Source organism: Netta rufina (assembly GCF_964035555.1).
Source record: "Netta rufina genome assembly, chromosome: 4".
Lineage (NCBI taxonomy): Eukaryota > Metazoa > Chordata > Aves > Anseriformes > Anatidae > Netta > Netta rufina.
Genome location: NC_140127.1, coordinates 75,409,473 through 75,430,060, shown reverse-complemented (window position 1 = coordinate 75,430,060; position 20,588 = coordinate 75,409,473). Strand labels below are relative to the sequence as shown.

The following is a 20,588-nucleotide window of genomic DNA, read 5'->3' as shown; positions in this document are numbered from 1 at the left end:
CTTGTGCAAGCATGCCCCTGCTTGCCTGTGCATGCACGTGCTTGTGCGAGCGTGCACCGTTTGCAGCAGGAGCACTCCAAAACCCCACACCCAGCAGAGGGAGCGGTGCAAAAACCTCCGCAGCTCCGTGCCCTTGGACACAGCCCCATTGGCAGCAGCACCCGGTGGCCACCATGCCCTGCACCGCTTCCCTATTTCCTCCAAACACCCGGAGCCATTTCCCACGCAGCAAACGGGACAGCGCGCCCAGCCCCGTTCCTAATAAGCAATTAAAACCCTTCCCCGGCGAGCCTAATAACCTCACCGCACGGCAAAATCCGCCTCTCCCCGGGCCCCTCAAGCAAGGTCACGCCAAAAAACCGTGCCGGGGCTGGCACACCGTGCTGGTCGGGGCTTTTGGGGCGTTATCTCGGGGCGATCGCAGCCCCTCGGGGCCAGGGCACCGATGGCACCGAGATAAGGCTGGCGGCGGTGGCACGGGTCAGCGGGACGGGGCCGGGGCCCTGCTCTATCGGCCCCATCGCCGTTCCGCTCGGCCACATCCCCCCCTCTCCTCGCACTTATTTTTCTCCCTGCCCTGGCCCCCATGCAAATTTCCCACTAAAATATGCTCGCAACAGGGACAACAACAAAAAAAAAAATAGATTTTTTTTTTCTTTTTCCTTTTTCAGGGTATTTCTTATCGCCGCCGAGACGAACCGAAATCCAATTATACCTCCGGTGCCGGTGCCCGGCCCCGCTCCGCCGCCGCCTCTTATCCCTGCGCAGCATCTGCCTTTTATTTTTCCTTCCTTTGATTGTTTTTCCCTTCTTTTTTTCCCCCCTCCCGCTGATTATCTCTCCCCTCGCTGCGCCCCCTCCGCTGTCATTGCCCCGTAATTGTGTTTGTGCCCCCAGCCCAAACCCCTGCCCTGCCCGGTTTGTAGCTCTCATTTATTCATCTTTAAATAATAATAATAAAAAAAAAAATCCTGCTGCCTTCAAATTTGGGGCATAAAGAGGTTTTTAATTACCCCTGAATCGGTGTAATTTTTTTTTTAATTATTATTATTCCATCCCCTGAGCTGGGAAAGCTGCTGGGAAAAGCGGGGTGACGGGTGCTGCTCGTCCCATGGGGACACCGGGGTCACCACGTGGGGTGTCCCCACTGTCGGGGGGCAAAGAAATTGCATTTAGGTGAATTAAACTAATTAATCCGTCCTGGGATTAATGGGGGCAAGGGGTGTGCCGGGGAGGACCCCAAATCTCCATCCAGGGGCGGGGAGCACCCCAAATCCCCTGCCCACGGATGCGCATCCCTCCCATAGCCCTGCTGCCCTGGAAATCATACCCAAACCACCCCAAATTTTGGGGACAGAAGGGGAGGGCACCCTGCAGACCCCTATGGGGCCGAATTTTGGGGACACTGCAAAGTGTCCCCTGCTATAGGGCCGCAAATAAAAGTCCCCGCTCGCAAAACCCGGCTGCAAAAAGCCCCCCGGGGCATGGGGGCGGGTTGGGGGGGGGCTGGAGCTAAGACAAATAAAGAGTTCAAATGTGGAACGATTAAAAATAAAATAAAATAAAATAAATCGAAAGCGGGGGAGATAAGGCGCGGGCGCCCTCGCTCCCTATTTAACATTCATTGGATTGAATAATCAGGCCTCATTATCTCAAATTGTCTGCATATTTGCCCTCAAAATGCTAATTTGAAAGTTGGCTGCGAGCGCCGGCTGCCTATTTTGACTAAAATATGATTTTGCTGCATTGTGCATTGTTCGTAGCTCCGGGGGCATTTCCAGTTTCGAACCGAAAGGGGGAAAAAAAAAATCAAAAAAAAAAAACAAAAAGGCCGTGAAAAGAAAAAAATAAGAGAGAGAAAAAAACTATCAAAGGCTGACAGGGAGGGGACCTGGAGGGCCCCGCGCCGCCTGGAAATGGCATTTCCAGGCCTGCGAGGGAAATTCGAGGCGTTATCGGGGCCGGGAGGGGATGGAGGGTTTATCGTTAATCTGGGGAAGGGAAATGGGAGAAATAATTCTGTTTGATTATTCTGGTTTTGCGGCGCGGCGCGGCTGGGGTTGACCTTTCCGGAGCCGCTGCTGCCTCCGTGTCCTTGTCCCCGCCGGGGTGAGGCACGGCACGGAGGGGGTTCTCCGCCACATCCCAAAAGACAAGACCCAAAAAACCACAGGGGTGACCCCAAAACCCTTCAGCGGTCCCAAAAACCTCCCGAAGGACCCCGAAACGTTCACGGTGTGTGGGGGGGGAAAGCGGGGAGCGAGAGGCGCAATCTCCTTCCATCGCTCCCCTTCCCAGCAGTCAATCAATAGCTCATCATGCGGGACCGGAGCCGAAAACCCCATTCTTGGCTGAGGATTAGGGTGGGAGAAGGGCAATCCCCCGTTAGCGATGCCGCCCTTCGCCCGCCGGCTTACCCGCCCCGGGGACGCGCCGCCGCCGAGCGCAGCGGGGGATTAGCGGGGGGCTGCGGGGCCGGGGCGCTCGCTCGCCCTTGTGTTGACAAAAGGACGGTGACAATCCCTCGCCATCAATTCCAGAAGCGCCTCCGGGGCCGGCAGTGACCCCGCTTTTGACTTCCCGGGCAGATGGAGGGGGGTGGGAACCAGCCCTCTGTCTTTTAGGGTCGCAGCACAGAGGGGACCCCAATGCGTAAAGACCCCAGCAGGGAATAAACAGCAGGATCCCAAACGTCTCGCACCGCTTTTTGCCCCAATATCCCATAACCCGCAGGTGGAGGAAGGCGCCCCGCCACCACCCCATGGTCCCGAATTGATGTCACCCCACAAGGATGTGCCCCTTTTTAGGGCTGGTTGGGGTTTTTTTTTGGAGCCGGCAGCAGCCCTGGTGCTGTCCTGGCTAGCGATGGGCTCAATTTGGCTACCGTGTGGGGTGCTGTGGGCACTGTCCCCACAAGGTTTGTGAGCTTAGGGTGGGCTCTGGGGCCGGTTCCAGCCCCAGGGAAGGGGCAGAATCCCCATTTGTGCCCCTAAAGCAGCCACGCTGGGGGACAGCACCCCTGGGTGCCCCAGCCACCCTCCTCGGGTCACCCTTGGGTGGCTGCGGTGCGCGGGGTGGCACCCACCACTGGGACCCCCTCTAGCCAGGCAGTGTCCTGGGAGAAAATACCTGGCCTTGGGGTGTCCCACCCCATTGTGTCCCACCCCATTGTGTCCCATCCCATTGTGTCCCATCCCACTGTGTCCCATCCTAAGGTCCCATCCCAGTATGTCCCCTCCCGGGATGTCCCACCCCAGGGTGTCCCAGCCCCGCTGGGTGTCCCCCCCCCCCCCCCGTGTCGCCCCGTGTCGCCGCCCGGTGTCGCAGCGCGGTGTCGCAGTGGCCTCTGGTGGACAGTGGGGGAACGGCCCCGGCCCTACTGTGAACTGGGACCCCGCTAACTGGGATTCCTACTAACTGGGACCCCACTAACCGGGATGCTCACTAACCAGGATCCCGAACTAACTGGGATCCCCAGTAACTAAGATCCCCGCTAACTGGGATGCTCACTCATCAGGATGTTCCCTAACTGGAATCCCACTAATTGGGATGCTCATTAACTGGGATGCCCACTAACTGGGACCCCACTAACTGGGATGCTCATTAACTGGGATGACCACTAACTGGGATGCTTCAACTGGGATGCTTCCTAACTGGGATCCTGATAAATAAGAGGCTGCAAACTGGGATCCCTGATAACTGGGATCCCCACTTACTGACAGGTGCTAACTGGGATCCCAGCTAACCAAGAGCCTCACTAACTGGGATCCTACTGATTGGGGTTGTGCTAACTGGGATACCCACTAACTGGGATGCTCTTAACTGGGATACCCACTAACTGGGATGCTCACTAACTGGGATATCCACTAACTGGGATGCTCACTAACTGGGATACCCACTAACTGGGATATCCTTTAAGTGGGATGCCCACTAACTTATCCTGAGCCACCAACCCCACAAAAGCCCTGAAACACAAATTGAGGGGGATTATGGACAAACGACCCTGATGCTGGGGGCCCCGACACCATGCCCTGAGCGAGATTCGTCTCCCCCATTGATTTCCCCTCATATTTTAGCCCCCATCCTAGCTCGGGATGATTTCTCTTGCAGGAACACCTCCCTCTGCCCGGGTGTTTCGCCTTCCAGGGCTCCTGGGCGAGGAGATCCCATTGGAACTTTTTTATATATTAAAAAAAAAAAAGGGTTTTCTTCCCACTTTTCAAACATCCTGGTTTGTCACCGCAAGCAGAGCTCCTCGGGCACCCCGGCTCTCCTCTGCTTTTTATGGGAATTTCAGCTGCGTTGGTTAAAACACTGCTTTCCCCTAAAAATTGGGGTGTCCCCAGCCCCCAGCAGGGCCACTGTGGTGTCCCCTATCCGGGAGGGGGGTGATGTTGGAGGCCCCAATCCCAATGGGCAGACGGGGCAATCCACACCGTGCCCAGACAGCCGGGTTGGGGCTAATGACCTGCATTGATATTAATTAGCTCAGGAGCTTCCCCCCCATCCCACAACGGGGCCTTGGGGCTTAGGATCAGCCAGGTGCAATGCCCCGGTCCTGCTCACATTCCTGCGTCCAGACCCCATTGAAGGAGGACCCCAAAAAAAGCCCTAAAAACCTCCCCTCCTTCTCTCCGGGGCAGGATTTTCCCGGCTGCCACCCCAAAACCCTGCAGTGTCCCCATTTGGGTCCCTTGTCACCCGCATCCCACCCCCACGGATGCTTTTGGGGTCGGGGACCCCCGGTTTTTAGGGCCGGGGGTGTTTGCTCAGTGCCATCACACAGCTCCGCCAGGAGAGGGAGGAAAAAGGGAATAAATAAAAGGGAATCAATAAAAGGGAATAAATAAAAGGGAGAGCACCCCATAACCAAACACGCACCTCGCCGCGGTGCCTTTTTATCTCGGCCCTTTTAAGGCCATAATTAAGAACTAATAAGGCCAAATCTGCTGCCCTTTCATCTCTGCCCGCCCCCCCCAGGGATTTTATTTGCCCCCGGTCACAGGGGTTGTGGGGTGGTGTCTGTGGGGCAAGTTGGGGATCGTGGCTTCGTGGTGTGTTTTGGGGTTTTTTGTTATAAAACACCCAGGGAGCCTTCAGCAGCCAGCCCCATACAGAGTTGTGATCCCATACCCACGGTCCCCAGCCCCATAAGGAGCCGTGATCCCATCCCCAGCCTCATAAGGAGCTGAGATGGTCCCCAGCCCCATAGAGAGCCGTGATCCCATCCCCGATGTCCCCAGCCCCATACGGAGCTATGATCCCATCCCCATGGTCCCGAACCCCATACGGAGCCATGATCCCATTCTCAGCCCCATATAGAGCCTTGATCCCATCCCCAGCCCCATACAGAGCCTTGATCCCATCCCCACGACCCCCAGCCCCATACAGAGCCGTGAACCCATCCCCACAGTCCCCACCCCATACAGCTGCTGATCCCGGGCTGCTCCGCGACACTCAGATCCCCCCAAAATACCCCAAAATATTTCTTCCTCCATGCCACAGCGATGCCCCCGTTAATCCCAGAGCAAGATCCCGGCTCCCTTGGGAACACCGAGCTAAGGGGGGGGGGCTCCAAACACCCCACAGATGTGGGTCCTGGCCCCACAGCTCCCCCCGCACCCCATTTCCTCCCCCATAAACCCAGTGGCGTCCTTTGACCGGGCCCAGCTCCCCCGCCGGGCTGGGCCCGAGGTGTGACTTTTCCCAGCTCATTAGGGAAAGCCGCTGGGGTTTAAGGATCTCAGACCCTAATGACCATCTGAATCCCATCAGCGGGGCCCTGCCGGGATTGGGGGGGGGGATTTAGGGGGGCACCCACCTCTGCCACCGCATCCCCGGGGGTCCCCGGTCGTGTCCCTTCACCTGGAGGGTCTGGGCATGGCTGTGCCCACCCCAAAATAAAAATAGGGGTGCAGACAGCTGGGTGGCATGAGGGTGGCCAAAATTTCCCCTATATACACCTCGAGTGTCCCGGGGGGGCAGCTCTGGTGGCTTTGGGGTGTCCCCCCCCAAAAAAAACCCTCCGCATCCCAAAGCGGGGCAAAGGGGGCACAAACCCAGTGGGGACGGCCTCAGGGGGGTGTCCTGGGGCGGTCCCATCCCATTGCATCCCACCCATCCCGTCCCATCCCGTCCCACCCCATCCCCTACCCCCCTGGCCCTATAAAGGCTGGCAGTGCAGCCCCAGCCGCCCCCGCCATGCCGCCCCCAACCCCATCGCCCCCCTCCCAGCCCGGCCAGGCTTTCACCATCGCAGCCCTACTGGGACGAGCCTCACCCCCCCCGACCCCAAACCCAACCCTGACCCCAAACCCGCTTTTACCCCCCTGGGGACCACTTCGGGACCCCATTCCCGACCCCACAACCCCTCCCCGGCCGCTCTGCGCCGCCTGCTGCGGACCCCCCCCAGCCTGGGCAGCTCGCCTGGGGGCCACAGGTAGGGTCTGACCCCCCCCATATTTTGGGGGGGCTGTGGGGTGGCTGTGGGGGGGTCCCCAAACAGCCACCTCCTTCCTCATCCCTTTGGGGACCCCTGCCCGCATTCCCCTTTGGGGTCGTTTCTTTTTGGGGGAGCTCCTTTTTTCTCTTCTAGGGGTGTTGAGGAGGAATCGGGGTGTGAGGAGATCCTGTAAAAATGGGGAGGGGGTGAGAAAATCCCCTAAAAAATGGGGGAGGGTGAGAAGATCCCCTAAAAAATGGGGGAGGGTGAGAAGATCCCCTAAAAAATGGGGGTTGGGGACATTTGGAGAGACCCCTTTCCGCTCTTATATGGAGAGACCCCCTTGGGGAGCTCCCCTCCTGCCTCTCATGGCATCCCCTCGCTCCTAGGGGGCACCCTCCAGGATCTCCCCCACAAACCCCAAAAGAAAACCCCAAAACCCCATTCCTCAACCTTTCCAACCCCTTCCCCAGGCTTCCTCCTCTCCAAGTGCTGCTTGCCCATCCTCAAGGCCAAGGCCAAGCGGGTGCGGACCACCTTCAGCAGCGAGCAGCTGGCCCGGCTGGAGCAGGAGTTTGCGCGGCAGCAATACCTGGTGGGCGCCCAACGGGGGCTGCTCGCCTCCACCCTACAACTCACCGAGGAGCAGGTAATAGGGCCGGGCTCTAACAGACCCTAAATGTCCTCGATCAGGCTCCAAAATTGCCAAAATTGCCGTGGAAAGGGTTTTTTTGGGGGAAGGAGGGGGGAATGAGGCGCAGCGCGGATACCCAGAGGGGTTGGCTTGATGGTGGATTGAAGGATTTGGGGTTTTTTCCCCCTGCTGGTAGGGTTCGGCTCTTCAGGGTGGGATCAGCTGCTGGGGGATGGCTTTTTGTCACCCCACGGACAGAGCGTGGCAGGGGATGGCAGTACTGGACAGCCAGGGTCTGTGTAGGGTCCGGGCACTTGTAGGGAACTGTATAGGGCCCAGGCACTTGGGGGGAACCCTATAGAGCCCAGGTACTCAGGAGGAGCCATATAGGGCTCAGGGGGACCCGTATAGGGCCCAGGTACTCAGGGAGAGCCATATAGGGCCCAGGCACTTGGAGGGAGCCATATAGGGCTCAGGGGGAGCGGTGTGTGGCTCAGGCACTCAGGGAGAGCCATATAGGTCCCAGGTACTCAGGGGGAGCCATATAGGGCCCAGGTACTCAGGAGTAGCCATATAGGGCTCAGGGGGAGCTATATAAGGCCCAGGCTCTCGGGGGGGAGCTGTATAGGGCCCAGACACTCAGGGGGAGCTGTATAGGGTCCGGACACTCAGGGGGAGCTGTGTGGGGCCCAGGCACTTGGGGGGAACTATATAGGGCTCAGGGGGAGCCATATAGGGCCCAGGCACTCAGGAGGAGCCATATAGGACTCAGGGGGAGCCGTATAGGGCCCGGACAATCAGGGGGAGCTGTGTGGGGCCCAAGCACTTGGGGGAAGCCATATAGGGCTCAGGGGGAGACCATATAGGCCCCGGACACTCAGGGGAAGATGTGTAGGGTCCAGGAAGCTGTTTATGGCCCGGGGGGGGCACTGCTTTTGGCCGCTGGTCCGTGGCGAAGGCAGGTTGGAGCACCAAGCTCGGCGTCCCCTCCCCAGGTGAAGGTCTGGTTCCAGAACCGCCGGATCAAGTGGAGGAAGCAAAGCCTGGAGCAGCAGCAAGCCAGACTGGCCAGGATGGGCCTGGCCACCCCACAGAGGAGCCCCGACTCGCAGAGCCCCGGCATCGAGGAGGATCGGGACTTCCCAGAAGGGGCCGAAGACCCCCGGGACCCCCCTGTGGCCCCCTTTGCACGGACTGGGGCAAAATGCCCCTGAGATGTCCCCTTAAGGGGGGTTTCGTCCCGTGTGTCACACGGTGGGAAGAAGCGTGTCGGGTACCCGCCGGGCAGCGGTTATTTTTGCAGGGCGAAAATAAATTATTTATGCGAGGCCGGGGTCGGAGGAGGAAGTGGTTGTGGTTTATGGGGTCCCCCGTGGGGCTGGGAGTCGTTGCCCGGCTGTGGGGTGGCTGGTTAAGCCTCGGCGGGTATAGGGTTTGCGTCTGGGGTCGTCTTTGGTGGAATAAGGGGGGTGTGAATGGGGTTCGTGCGTGGGAGCATGTTCTGGAGGGCCGGGGGCATCCCACACACCCCACCCACTGTCAGCCCCCTTACCTGGGCTCGTCCCAAAGGCACCGGGGTGCTCAGATGCCTCCTTTTGCTCTTAAAATTGCTCAGGACCTTTGCAGACCCCTTCTGTCCCGCAGTTTGTCTTTCCTGCCAGCAGAGTTCCCTCGTAATGCCCCTGCTCTCCCTACAGCTCGCATCGAGCGGGGGCTCGGGGCTGCAGCCATGGGATCCTGCTCTCCACAGGAGCCAGGAAAATTGGGAAAAACAGGGAAAATGATGAGCCAAAGCTGAATCCCCTGCAAGGATGTAAGGGAAGAGACTACCAGGGACATAGGTAGTGGAAAAGGGAAATAGGGACCCCAATCCCTGCTAAGGATGGGACCCAGGTAAAGATTTTCTGCTGGCAGGTGAGAAACAGAGAGGAGACGAGGCAAGGAGAGAAGGGGATGATGCAGGGAGAAGGGGACGACGTGACGGAGGAAGCTGCCCTTTGTTCTGGCCGTTTTTAGGGCCGGGATTAGCCGGCGTGGCTCAAAGAACCCAAACTGTGCTAATGTCTTCACATGTCTGATGGGGCGCGCCGGGCGGGTTTGACCCGCTAATCTGGCGTGCCGGTGGGTTTATTGCAATCATCCCCGAGACAACGGGGCTCACGGGGGTGTTTTAATATCACCCGGCCAGGGGGTCGAGCTGATTGAGAGAGTTAAGTTGTTCTCAGGACACCTTTAATCCCCTGGGAGCTGGCAGTGCTCGGTATCGGGCAGGATCGGGCCATTTGGGGACCCGTCCCTGTGCCAGGCGATGTCCCTGCAGCTCCGGCAGCATCCGACTGGGGAAAGGGCTTTAATTAAAACTAATGGGCTTGATTGAGTTTTCCAAATGCCCCGAGAGCTTGACAAGGTTTGGGGCTGGATAAAATCACCTGGGAGAGAGCTTTTGGCTCCTTGTGTCCCCTGAGGATCCTGATCCCTGCAGCCCAGCAGTCCCTTCCCAAGCCTGTGCACCGTCCTGCTGTTCTTTTACCCATCTGGAAAAAAAAATATGAAAAAAAAAAAGGGTTGTTTAGCTGGTTTTCAGTCACTGGATTTATTTGCCCAGAGGAGCAGGCTCTGCACGGGGACAGAGGGATGGAGGGACGTCGGGGCTGGATGGAGGGGTGGCCGCAGATAAATAGGTGCAAACGGGTGGCTGGCTCAATGAGACGGGGTGGGAGATGGACGGAGAGATAGCAGAAGGGATCATTGGGGTGGGGCTGCAGCCCTGCGGCTCCCCGTGCCCCCCGCTGTCCTTCCTGCCAGGATTATTCCTGCTGGGCACACGGTGACGGCCCCGATCTGTTTGTAGGGCCAGGTTTGCTCAGGACATGGAGTTAGCGGGGTGCTGGAGCTGCCACCAGCCACCAGATCCCTGCGTCCTGGGCGCTTTCCCAGGCACATTTGTGTCACCAGCCCCGTTTTTCTCCTCTGGCTGTCCCCTCACCCTCTTTTTTTGCTAAATGGGATTACGGCGTGCCGTGGAGGGGTCGGGGTGCTGGGGCCAGCAGCCTGCCAGCAGCAGAGGCTCGAGTCACGGGGCAGCGGGGTCGGCCGTGCACGTTTCCCGGCTCCGTCTCGTCGTGTAATCTTGTTAAATGGTCAGGGAGCATTTCCCCCGCTTCTCCCTCCCCTTTAATTCCCGATTGAAACATCAAATAAAGCTTCCCGAGGCTGCCAGCAGCTCCACCTGCTCGGGGGAAGAGGAAACACCACCACATCCCATGTTTTGCAGCCTTATGGGGTGAATTCACCCTTTGGTGATGCCTTGGGTCACCTGGCCCTGCTTGGGTGGCACTGACCGAGGGGCTCTTGGCGTTACACCCCCAGCTGGCAATCAGCACCTGGCTGGTGCATGAAAACAGGGTGAAAATGGGGTGACCTGCCTGGAAACGCAGCTGCAGGGTCCCAAATCTCTGAGTTTAGGGGTCGCAGTCCTAAGGGAACCGGCTGGGTTTGCCATGGGGCAGCTGCTGGTGCTCCTGGTCCTGCTCCATCCCTCCTGGCCCAGCACTGGTTCAGCTCCCTCCCCTGCTTCGCTCTGCTCCATGCCACAGGGCTCCGAGGAACCTCTTTGGTTTGTGTTGGTGAAACGAGCAGCTGGGGAAAAGAGAAAAACAAAAAAATAAAATAAAAAATTGAAGAAAACTGCACCGTTGGTCATGGGAATGGGTACAGAGCCCTGAGCCCGAATTCCCCTGCAAGGAGGATCCCGGGATGGTTTGTGGGGACATTCCCAGGAGGGTTCTGGTGTGGGCAACCCCTCTTTGGCTTTCAGGAGAGCAACTTTCTACCCTAATTATTTTGACCCCCCATTTTTCCTTCTGCAGAGCAGAGCTCAGTGGAGGGACCACTTAAGCAGCTCCTGGGGGCTCCCTGTTGCCAATCTTTGGGGTTTTCTCCCCTTCCCACCCCCTGCTCAGGCAAGGTGACATGGGCACAGCCCTCGATGCGCGGCGACATCCCCACCCTCTGCAAATGGTTCACGGGGAACGGGTTTGGGGGTAAGGGGGGCTGATTTTATTATAAAACTCGCTTGCATTCAATCAGGTCCATCCCGATGGGGTGGGATGGAAGAAATAGGGGAAACGTGGGAGATTTGGGACTGGCAGGCGGATGAGGTGCCCCCCGAGTGCCGAAGCATCCCAGCAGGATGCGACCCCCGCGCCGCCCCCATCCTGCCCCCGCTCCCTCTCTCTTGATTTAATAAGATGGAGGGGAATTAACGGGGCCGGAGCATCGGGATAATGCAAGACGAACAAAGGGGCAGCGCTAGCAAAGATGCTGCCAGCTTTTAATGATGAGGCCGGGCAGATCCCCCGCTAGCTGTCCCTTTGGAGAGGCGATTAAGAACATACTGTTATTGTTAAGGCCGAGAGATAAATCCCCGCACCGTTTCTGATGTGATCAGCCGGGGCTTCTCCCTACAATTTGTGATCCTATTGTGGCCGGTGTTTGCCCTGGGCAAGGAGAGTCTGGGAACCACTTATGAACCATCCTTTGGTCATTAGCCTCCTCATTAGGAGAGAACAATGGAGGGGAGAGAAGATAATTGAAGGGAGCAGCGGGCTGATGGCGAGCTCGGGACTGTCCCAGGGCTGCCTCGGTTTCCTAATTCCCAATTAATTCGGAATGCGGGGCTTGGGGATGCTCCTCGGCCTCGCAGCTCCGTGGCGAGCTGGTGGCGAGCGTTTTGGGGTCCCCCCGACACTCAGCAGCCAGCCTGCTGCAGCCCCCCAGGGCTCCATCCCACAGCTTTTTGGGGCAGAACCCGCAATTTGGGGCAGTATCCCGCAATTTTGGGGCAAGATTTACTCTACCCCTCATTTTTTGGGGGGACAGGACCTGCTGCAGCCCGGTGCCGGAGCACGGAAAGCCCCCGGGGAGAGGCTCGGGGAGAAGCAATTCCTCAGGATGCTTGACATTATCAAGTGCTAATGAGAGCTGGATGGGGCTGAGGTGCTTTGCAGCCCATTACCCCAAATTAACCTGACAATGCCGCCGGGGCCAGCGTCTGCGGGCCGGCTGGGTTGTGGATTGCCTGTCTGGGGCAGGAGGATGCTGCCCTTTGCCTCCCACCCCCCCCAAAAAAAAGGAGCATCCCCTTTTTGTAGGCTCGGTTTCTGCTGCTTTCATGGGGCTCTCACAACCCGGCCAGTGGCCAGTGGAGCAAACTGGGGGGCGAACAGCTTTGCCCCGCAGCCAGCAGCCACCCCTGGTGATGCACGGTGCAAATAGCACCCGGCCCGAGGAACTTCTCTAGATTTTTGTCAGGACTGGACCAATCCCTCGGTTATTTGTGCAGCGTGGATGAAGGCCAGCTCCCCTTTCTCCACAAGGATCCGTTTTGGGATGGGGGAGCCACCAGCTCCAAGGGTCCCCCGTTTGGGGACATTCCCCACCGCCTTTCTGCAGGCATCACCGTGTCCCTATCCGGGTTATTTGCTTTTTTGGGGGATCCTGGAGGGGATCACAGCTGCAAAAATCCAGCAGGGGGGTAAAGCTGGCGCTCAGCACCCCGTTTCGAGGCCGATTTTGGTTGCTTTAAAGCAAAAATCACGAGCTCCTCTTCTCCCCGCCAGGCCCTGCCCCAGAGGATGCTCGGGACGATTTTCTCCCCCTCGATGTAGGATTACGAATGCCCCGAACCTCGCTCACGTTTTCACATGGGGCTGCTGTGGGTTTGGGGGAAATTTCGCCCACCGGGAAGGCTCGAGGCTCGAGCAGGGTGCCCGGCAGAGGCGAGGTGCGAAATTTCTCATGGGCCAACAAGCGAGAGCGGCGGGGTGCCAGGGAGAAAGGGGAGGGGGGGGGGGACAGAAAAAAAAAAAAAAAAAGAAAAAAAAAAAAAAAACGAGTTGGGAGAGGAGGAGGAGAGAAAGCAGCAGCCGAGGAGAGACAAAAAATCCCCCAAAGCAGCGAGCCGGTTTGAAGAGTGGGGCGTTTTCTATGGGGGGATTGTAAAATGCGCTCTCTCTTTCCCCTTGGCAGGGGGGAACGAGGGCCCCCACTCTATCTGATAGTCATTAGCATCAATTAGCCCCGTTTGAAGTAGGCAACATCTTTGTCTCTGCGCAAAAAAAAAGAAATAAAAAAACCTTTCAGGGAGCCCATAATAACATCTGGAGCAAGGAGAGGCTGAGCTCAAGTTCCCCACTTTCATCTCTTGTCGAGGTACTTGGAATGTTAATGCAGCCTCATTCTTTAATGGAGTTATCAGGAAATGCTTTTCACCCCCTTCCCTTTGCTCAGGGGGGATGTTTACAAAAGGGCTGGGGGCTTTTTTTTTTTTTATTTCTTGTTGTTGTTTTGTTGTTGGGATTTTTTTCCTCCCCCCCCCCCTCTCCTTCCTTCAGGAGCTCCCCCTCCCCTTTGATTTTCTGCGCTCTTGAAAAAAAAAAAGGAAAAAAAAAAAAAGAAAGAGAAAAAAAGGAAGAAAACACCCCCCAAAATATTAAAAAAATAATAAATAAAAAAGGATCAGGGTCTGTCCTTTCATCTCCCCCTGCAGAAGGTCCTGAGGATGTTGGGGGGGGCCGGGGAGGCTCAACCTGCTCGGCCTGGCTGCTGGGTGCTACATTTCCCAAGTCGTTACCAGCGGGTGAAAATCTCCAGCTTTTTAAGCGGAATGCATTAAGCTGAGCACACAGCGCTAATGGGAGCTCCTTTTTTTGGGGTCTGTCCTGCCTCCCCCCCTCTGCCCATCCCAACACCTGCAGGGCAGAAACGTCGACGGCCGCCGCCTCTCTCCCCTCTCTTCCCACGGCGAGCAAAATTGTGGCGCTCCTGGCTCCCTAGAAAGAGAAAAAAAATAATAATTAAAAATAATAATAATAATTAAGGGATTTCACAGCCTCCTGATATAAAAAATGGGCAGGAAAAGTGGTGGATGAGCGCGTTTGGATCCACGTTTCAACCTGGACAAATCCCTCGCACCTTTTCCTTGGGGGAGCTTTTTTTTTTTTGGGGTTTGGGGGGAGAGGTTTCGGTGCTCGCCCAGCTTTGGAGGTGTGATTTCAATTAGGGGCCGCGTGTTTGGACAGGGGGCCATAAAGCAGCAGCTGTATTTATTCACCCGTTTCGGAGCTGCCGTGGAAGGCAGGATGCTAAAACGGGCAGGAAAAAAGGAAAAAAAAAAAAACAACAACAACAAAAAAAGTGTTTCAAAGGCAAACCTGAGGGATTCCTTTGTCCCTCCCGGTAGCCATCGCCGGGGTGCTGCCACGCCAGCAGGGGAATCATGCTGAGGCAGCCCCAAAATTGCCTTGAAATGCCCCAATTGCTCAAAACACCGAGCTGCTCCTTTCTGGGGAGGTCTGTTTTCCCTGGCTTGGGCGATGAAAAGAAAGTTCAAAGCGTGAGCAACCTGCAGGGATCCCCTGTTTGGGGCAGGGTTTGCGGCGGGCTGAGCACACGGAGATGTTCGGTACTGGGTTATTATTATGGGGGATTTTTGCTCCCTGTTTATAACCCGATCGCTCAGTTCTGGGGATTTCTCTGCGTTTGTGCACCAGAAAATGAATTTTGGGTGGGAATCCTGTGCTCGTGGAGGCATCCGCACCGGCTGCGGGTTTCCATCGGCCCCTGGGGTGTCATACGGGGGTGCCACCCACACCAGACCCCAAAACACGGTCACACCACTGTTCAAGGATGGTTTTCCCGTGTCCCAGGGGGGTGCACAGCCCCAAACACCCCCCCAGCCTGGTGTGCAGGGGGTGATGCTCTGCTGGCACGTGTGGGTGCGGATTTGGGGTGCCACGGGGCGAGGTGTGGGATGGGGACCGTGTCTGTGGGGTGTCCGTGGGGAATGGGGTGGGTGGCGGTGGAAGGAGGGGTGCTGGTGGAGAAAAAGGGGTGAAAAAGGGTGCTGGTATGATGGAAGGCGGGGTGTTGGGGGGATAATTTCAAAGGGGAGGGTTTTTTTGGGGGTGAGATTTTGGAACGAAGGGTGTCGGGGAGGGTTAGTATGGAAGGAGGGATTTTGGGGGGCGTTATTTCAGTCAGAGGGTGGTCAGAGAGCTGTTATTTGGGGAGGAGGGGTTTTTGGGGGGGTGTTATTCTGGAAGGAGAGGTTTTGGGGGGCTGTTATTTTGTGAAGAGGGGTTTCGGGGGGGTTTACTTAGACAGGAGGTTTTTTTGGGGGCTGTTATTTTGGGAGGAGATGTTTTTTGGGGTGTGTTATTTCGGGAGGAGATATTTTAGGGTTTTAGGGTGGGTGTTATTTCGGGAGAAGGGGTTTTGGGGGGTGATTATTTGGGGAGAAGGGGTGTCGGGGGGGTGTTATTTCAAAAGGAGAGGTTGGGGGGGCTGTTATTTTGGGAGGAGGAGTTTTGGGGGGCGATTATTTGGGGAGAAGGGGTTTTGGGGGCTGTTATTTGGGATCAGGGCTATTGGGGGGGCTGCTATTTCGGGAGGAGGGATTTTTGGGGGTGTTATTTCGGGATCAGGGCTGTTGTGGAGGCTGTTATTTCAGGAGAAGGGATTTTGGGGGGGGGGTGTTACTGAGGGAGGAGAGCTTTGAGGGGGGCGTTGAGCCCAGACGAAGGGGGGGTGTCCGGCGGTGTGGGGCAGCCCCCCGCCCCCCGTTTTGCATACGGGAGCGCGCCCCTTCCCCGCCGCCCCATATAAACCCCTCGGGCCGGCTGGCGGCAACGAGCTCGGGCCATGCCGCCCCCCAAGACCCCCGGGACCCCCTTCCACATCGAAGCGATCCTCGCCGCCCCCCCCCGGCCCGGCCCCGCCGCCCCCTGCCCGCAGCCCCCGCGCTGGCCGGGGCCGGGGGCGCTGCCGGGGGCTTGGGGTTGGGGTTGGGGTTGGGGCTGGGGCTGGAGCTGGGGAGGCAGCGGCGCAGGTGAGAGGGGATCCGAGAGGGTCCGGGGGGGGGGGGGTTCCCTGCTCCCCAGCCCCTTTTCGGGGGGGTGGTTGGTCCCCAAATTGCCCTTTTGCCAAAATTGCGGCCGCGGTTTCATCGCCTGCAGCCCCTCGGCCGACCCCCGGGTTAAAAGGGCTGGGCTGGAGGAAGGGAAATGGAGAGAGGAAAAATTCCCTAATAATTAATTTTCCCCCCTTCTCACTCAGTAATTATCAGCCGTGTGACCCCCGACAATAACTGATCGGGGTGAAGCCAGCCCCCGGTGGGATTTAGTCCCTCCCGGTCGCTTTGGGGCAGGGGACAGTCCCCTTGGCTACCCCTAGCCCCATTCCAGGGCTGCTTCAGTTGATGGAAATGATTTTTTTTTCCCTTTCCACCCACTAAAAACGGCAGCACAATGCTTGGAGCCCTGCTGTGCTCCCCAAAGCCCCGGGTCCTGCTTCTCCTGCAGCTGCCTTGGGCTTTGGGACCACTTTGGTACCACTTTGGGACCGCTTTGGGACTGTTTTGGGATCGTTTTGGGACCATTTTGGGGCCACTGGCTGAAGTTTTGCAGCACCTAGCCCCCAAAACTGGTTGTGTTCCTAGTGCCAGAGCACCTGATGAAATGTTTTTGTTGCTGTTGATGGCTGTGGGTAAATTTATGCTGTGGTTATGGATGATGCTAACACACCACGCGGTGTTCTCAGGGAGGGGAGTGGCAAGTTTGGGGCAGAATCGGTAATTTACAGGCAGTGCCTCTCTGCAGGATAGCTGCCCCCTTCTTTTTCTTGAAATTTTCAGCATTCAGAGCGTGATTCTTTATATTGCACAGACAAAACCTGCAGCCAAGCAGAGTTTTACCTGTACCGGGACCTCTAGCCTGATCCTGACAGCTACAATATTCAGACACCAAAAATATTTGGTATCTGGATCTTTTTTTTAACTTCTTAGCCTAACTATTTAACATAATGTTTCTTTTACCAGGCGGCATCTTTATAGCTGTGTGCGTTACTCGATGTATTCTATCAAATATACAGATATGAAAATATAGTTAATTATATTACATATACAAATATGAAAATATAGTTGAACAGTTTGTAAAACTATTTCCACAAAGTATTTCGTGCTTGAAGTCACACTCACTGTTATCCCAAGTACCAAAATAGGGAAAAAATGTGACTGGTGAAATTATTTGAACGCTGAAAATATCCTAAGTGCAGTTGGGGTTGTTGAGCTGGCACAAATCCTTACACAGACACAGAACTTACTGCCAATTAATTAATTAATGAGATGAACGAGGTCAAGGTGCCCGTTTGTGGCTGGAGAACGTGTCAGTCATTACAGGAGAGGAGTCAGCGTCGTTCTGTACAGCATGACCCTGAAAGACAAACGAGTTGTTGGCTTTCCAAGACCTGTTACACCTCCAAAGCTGCTGTTGTACCCTGGTGATGCTGCCCACGGGCTGCCAAACCCAGCTCCTGCTCAGAGCAGAGCCAATACCCCCACCAGGTCTCTTTATTTGGGGGCTGAGGTTTCAAAAAACACAGATTTGAGTGTTACTGCCCTGATCCTGCACACGCTTGGCTTTAAAAGTGGGTTCTCATCCTTAAAGTGTGCCCGAGTGTTGGCAGGACAGATTCTGCTGTAGCATCAGATGTATCCTACCAGGTTCTTAGCACCTTCATGAGTTTATTTTGATACCTGGGGGTGTTCTGGCACCATTGGCTCACCTGTGTGTGCAGGTCCCACTGCCTGGAGCCTTTCTGGGGGTCAGAAGAGGAGCAGAGGTCCCTGATCCAGCATCTCAGGGACTCGAGCATCCCTCAGTGCTTTACACCCTTCTTTGCAAAGCCCCCAGCAATGTGTGTGCCATATCTCCAGCACCCTGGATGTGAAGTTTCCTACCTTGACAGCTGCTGCCCCCTTTGCTCGGTCCTTGACCGAGGTCTCTGCGGTCGTGGGGGTGACACTGGGGACATCTGGCTCACGGGAGGTCCTTGGGGGACAGAGCTGGGGGTCACAGCCACGCTCCTGTTCATGGGGATGTGTGCAAGTCAGGATGGGGATGAATGAGATTTAGGACCAAAACCAGCGCTGCTCTGAGGCTGGTGCCAGCAGATACTGCGGTGGCGGGGCTGTATTGTGTGTTAATTAGGTAATTATTGTTATCATCGGGCCACAACTAGGCTGGGGGCCGTGCTAGACTCAAAGAAATCCCACTGATGCCTCTGCAGATGAGGAAAGTTGTGGCTCATCCTCCCTGCTGAGGGACTGAGATGAGGAGGTGAGGACCTGCTCTGAGAGCAGCTCTCTGTGCAGCTCATAAAGATGGATTTTATAATATTACAGGGATCCTGTAAAAGGGTCAAACCCCGCTCATATCGAGTGCTGCCTGATTTCTTCGGGTCTCGCTGCGTGTCCAGGGCTGTTCTAGGTTGTATCTGTCTGTGAGGACATTTCTGCTTTGCTTTTAGTGCTACTTCCTCGTGACCCCCTTCGGTGCAGTGTGCTGCAGGGTTTCAGCTGGAGCAAAAGCAAGCTGGGCATGGCACGTACACAGGGCTGGAGGAATGGCTTGGACCATGCAAATCGCTTCCATCCCCGTTTTTTGCAGGTCTGGAGTTGTCTCACTGCGTAGGGACCGATCCCCTGGGCCCTGCTGGGCCCTGGAGGTCCGGGGGGCCCTGCAAGATGAAGAGGGTCCGCACGGTCTTCAAACCAGAGCAGCTGGAGCGGCTGGAGCAGGAGTTCCTCAAGCAGCAATACATGGTGGGCACGGAGCGGGTCGACCTGGCCGCAACTCTGCATCTCACGGAGACGCAGGTAAGAGACGGGGCAGCCGGGGACGATCCTTTTTATTATTTATTTTTGTTAAGAACAAAAACATTTAGGTGCACGAAGCAGTTTGCTCAGGAGTTCGAGCTGGGGAGGACTAATGTAGATTGTTAAGATCCTCCGGAGACAATTTATTGCAGTAGAAATCCTCGCGTGACACTGGATCTAAAGTTTTTTCTGCTCTTCCCTGTGTATTTCTGAAAACCTCGTGCTGAGCTGTTGTGCCGTTTCCCTGCTAGGTGAAGGTCTGGTTCCAGAACCGGAGGATCAAATGGAGGAAGCAGAGCATGGAGCAGAAGAAGGCGAAGCTGGCACAGTTTGGGGTGATGCAGCCCACCTCCGCCGACACGACGGACACCAAGGACCACGAGGAGGACACAGTGGACGTCGAGCTTTGAGCAGCTGGTGGGATTCAGCTGCCACTTGTTTTTTGCAGATGTGCCTGCCCGATGGGAGGTACAAGCAATTTTGTGCTTGTTTGGTCCAAGCTAGACTTAAATCTCTCAGTCTGAGAGAAATGCAGCTTGCCCCCCCCAAGTGCAGAGACCCCATCGTTCCTGGGGCTCATCGCCAGGCCAGCTGCAATGCTGGTGCCACGGTTGTGGCAAGGTGTGTGTGTGATCTCGTTTGCTGTTGAAGTGCCAAGGAGCACGAACAGTTCCCGTTAAGAGAGGCTGGGGTGACGATCGGGTGGTGTCTGTGAAGGCTGTGAGCATGAGGGCATTTGCACACAGGGTGTTGCAGGTGACCGTGTGCTCCTAAGAGGGGAAACCCGTGCTGGGAGGAGAACCAGCCCGGGTCGTTTCTCCTGGATATCTGGATTCCCATGTTTGATACTGAGATCACAACAAAAAAAAAGCAAAAGCTGTAAAGTCCTTTGCTCCCACCCGTATTATCTTTATTCGTATTTCCGTTCATATATTATCCTTGCAGTATGATGAACAGGGCCTGGGTCTACCCCTGGAGCAGAAGTGCCTCCTGTCTTGTGCCTTGCTGTATTTTTGCCTTCGTTTTGCCTTCCCAAACCCCCCGTGGGTCTCTCAGCTTTCCGACACTGCCTTCCTTCCCCATGGTGCGTGCACGCTGCCGCAGCAGGGAACAAGGCGCTCCCCCGGCTTGCTGAGGTGCGGGGATCGGGGGCTGTTACAAAACCACAGCTTTCCAACACCTCTGCTGCTTCAGACGGCCCCCTGCCCCTCGGCCAGATGTGCTGATCCCGGCCCAGACGGCGGCTGCTCTCTGCTCTCCTCGTTACACACCACGGTGCTGGGGGAAGCAGCACCTGGAGCGCTTGGCGAGCACATCTGCAACCCCGCGCTGCTGTGTGGTGGGTGGAAGGGCTCCAAGGGGCTGGTGATAAACAATTATTTGGGCTTTCCTGTCTGTTTTAGTAATTCTTTGGGTCCACACCAGCAGCAGCTAAGCGCTCTGGCTGTCACCTTGCAGTCCCAGGGTGCCGCGAGCTCAGGGTAATTCATCGTGCCTCCTCCTGACCCCCAACACTGTATATCACTTTACTCTTTTATTATTTATAGAAATATCTTTTTTTTTGTTTTCCTTGTTAAGTGTTATTTATTTGCTTTGTTTCTTAATAAAAATAGCGTGTTTTAAAAAAGAAATGGGACTGGGTGGGGATGGCAGGGTTTGGCATCACCTTGGTTTTGAGGTGGGCAGCAATGCCTCGGTGGCTTTTTGCCCTGCAGCTGCTGAAGATGGGCTATCCATCCTTTCTGTTGTGCTTGGTTTTCTGTGTTTCCCAGGAAATTGGTTAAAAAATAAATAAA

The 20,588-nt window shown here is 56.2% G+C and overlaps 2 protein-coding genes across 2 annotated transcripts; both read left to right on the top strand.

Annotated features, from left to right (window-relative positions):
- Positions 1–6,201: 6,201 nt before the first annotated feature.
- LOC311209288 (uncharacterized protein) lies at positions 6,202–8,290 on the top strand (the record flags this gene model as incomplete). The annotated part of the gene is made up of 3 exons (XM_084286552.1): positions 6,202–6,439; positions 6,916–7,091; positions 8,072–8,290. The coding sequence occupies 3 exons, from the start codon at positions 6,202–6,204 to the stop codon at positions 8,288–8,290; spliced, it is 633 nt and encodes a 210-aa protein (XP_084142678.1).
- Positions 8,291–15,779: 7,489 nt separating this feature from the next.
- On the top strand, positions 15,780–19,202 carry LOC311208943 (homeobox protein not2-like; the record flags this gene model as incomplete). Its single annotated transcript, XM_084285989.1, has 3 exons — positions 15,780–15,939; positions 18,584–18,792; positions 19,044–19,202. 3 exons carry the CDS (start codon positions 15,780–15,782, stop codon positions 19,200–19,202), a joined length of 528 nt encoding a protein of 175 aa, XP_084142115.1.
- Positions 19,203–20,588: the final 1,386 nt, after the last annotated feature.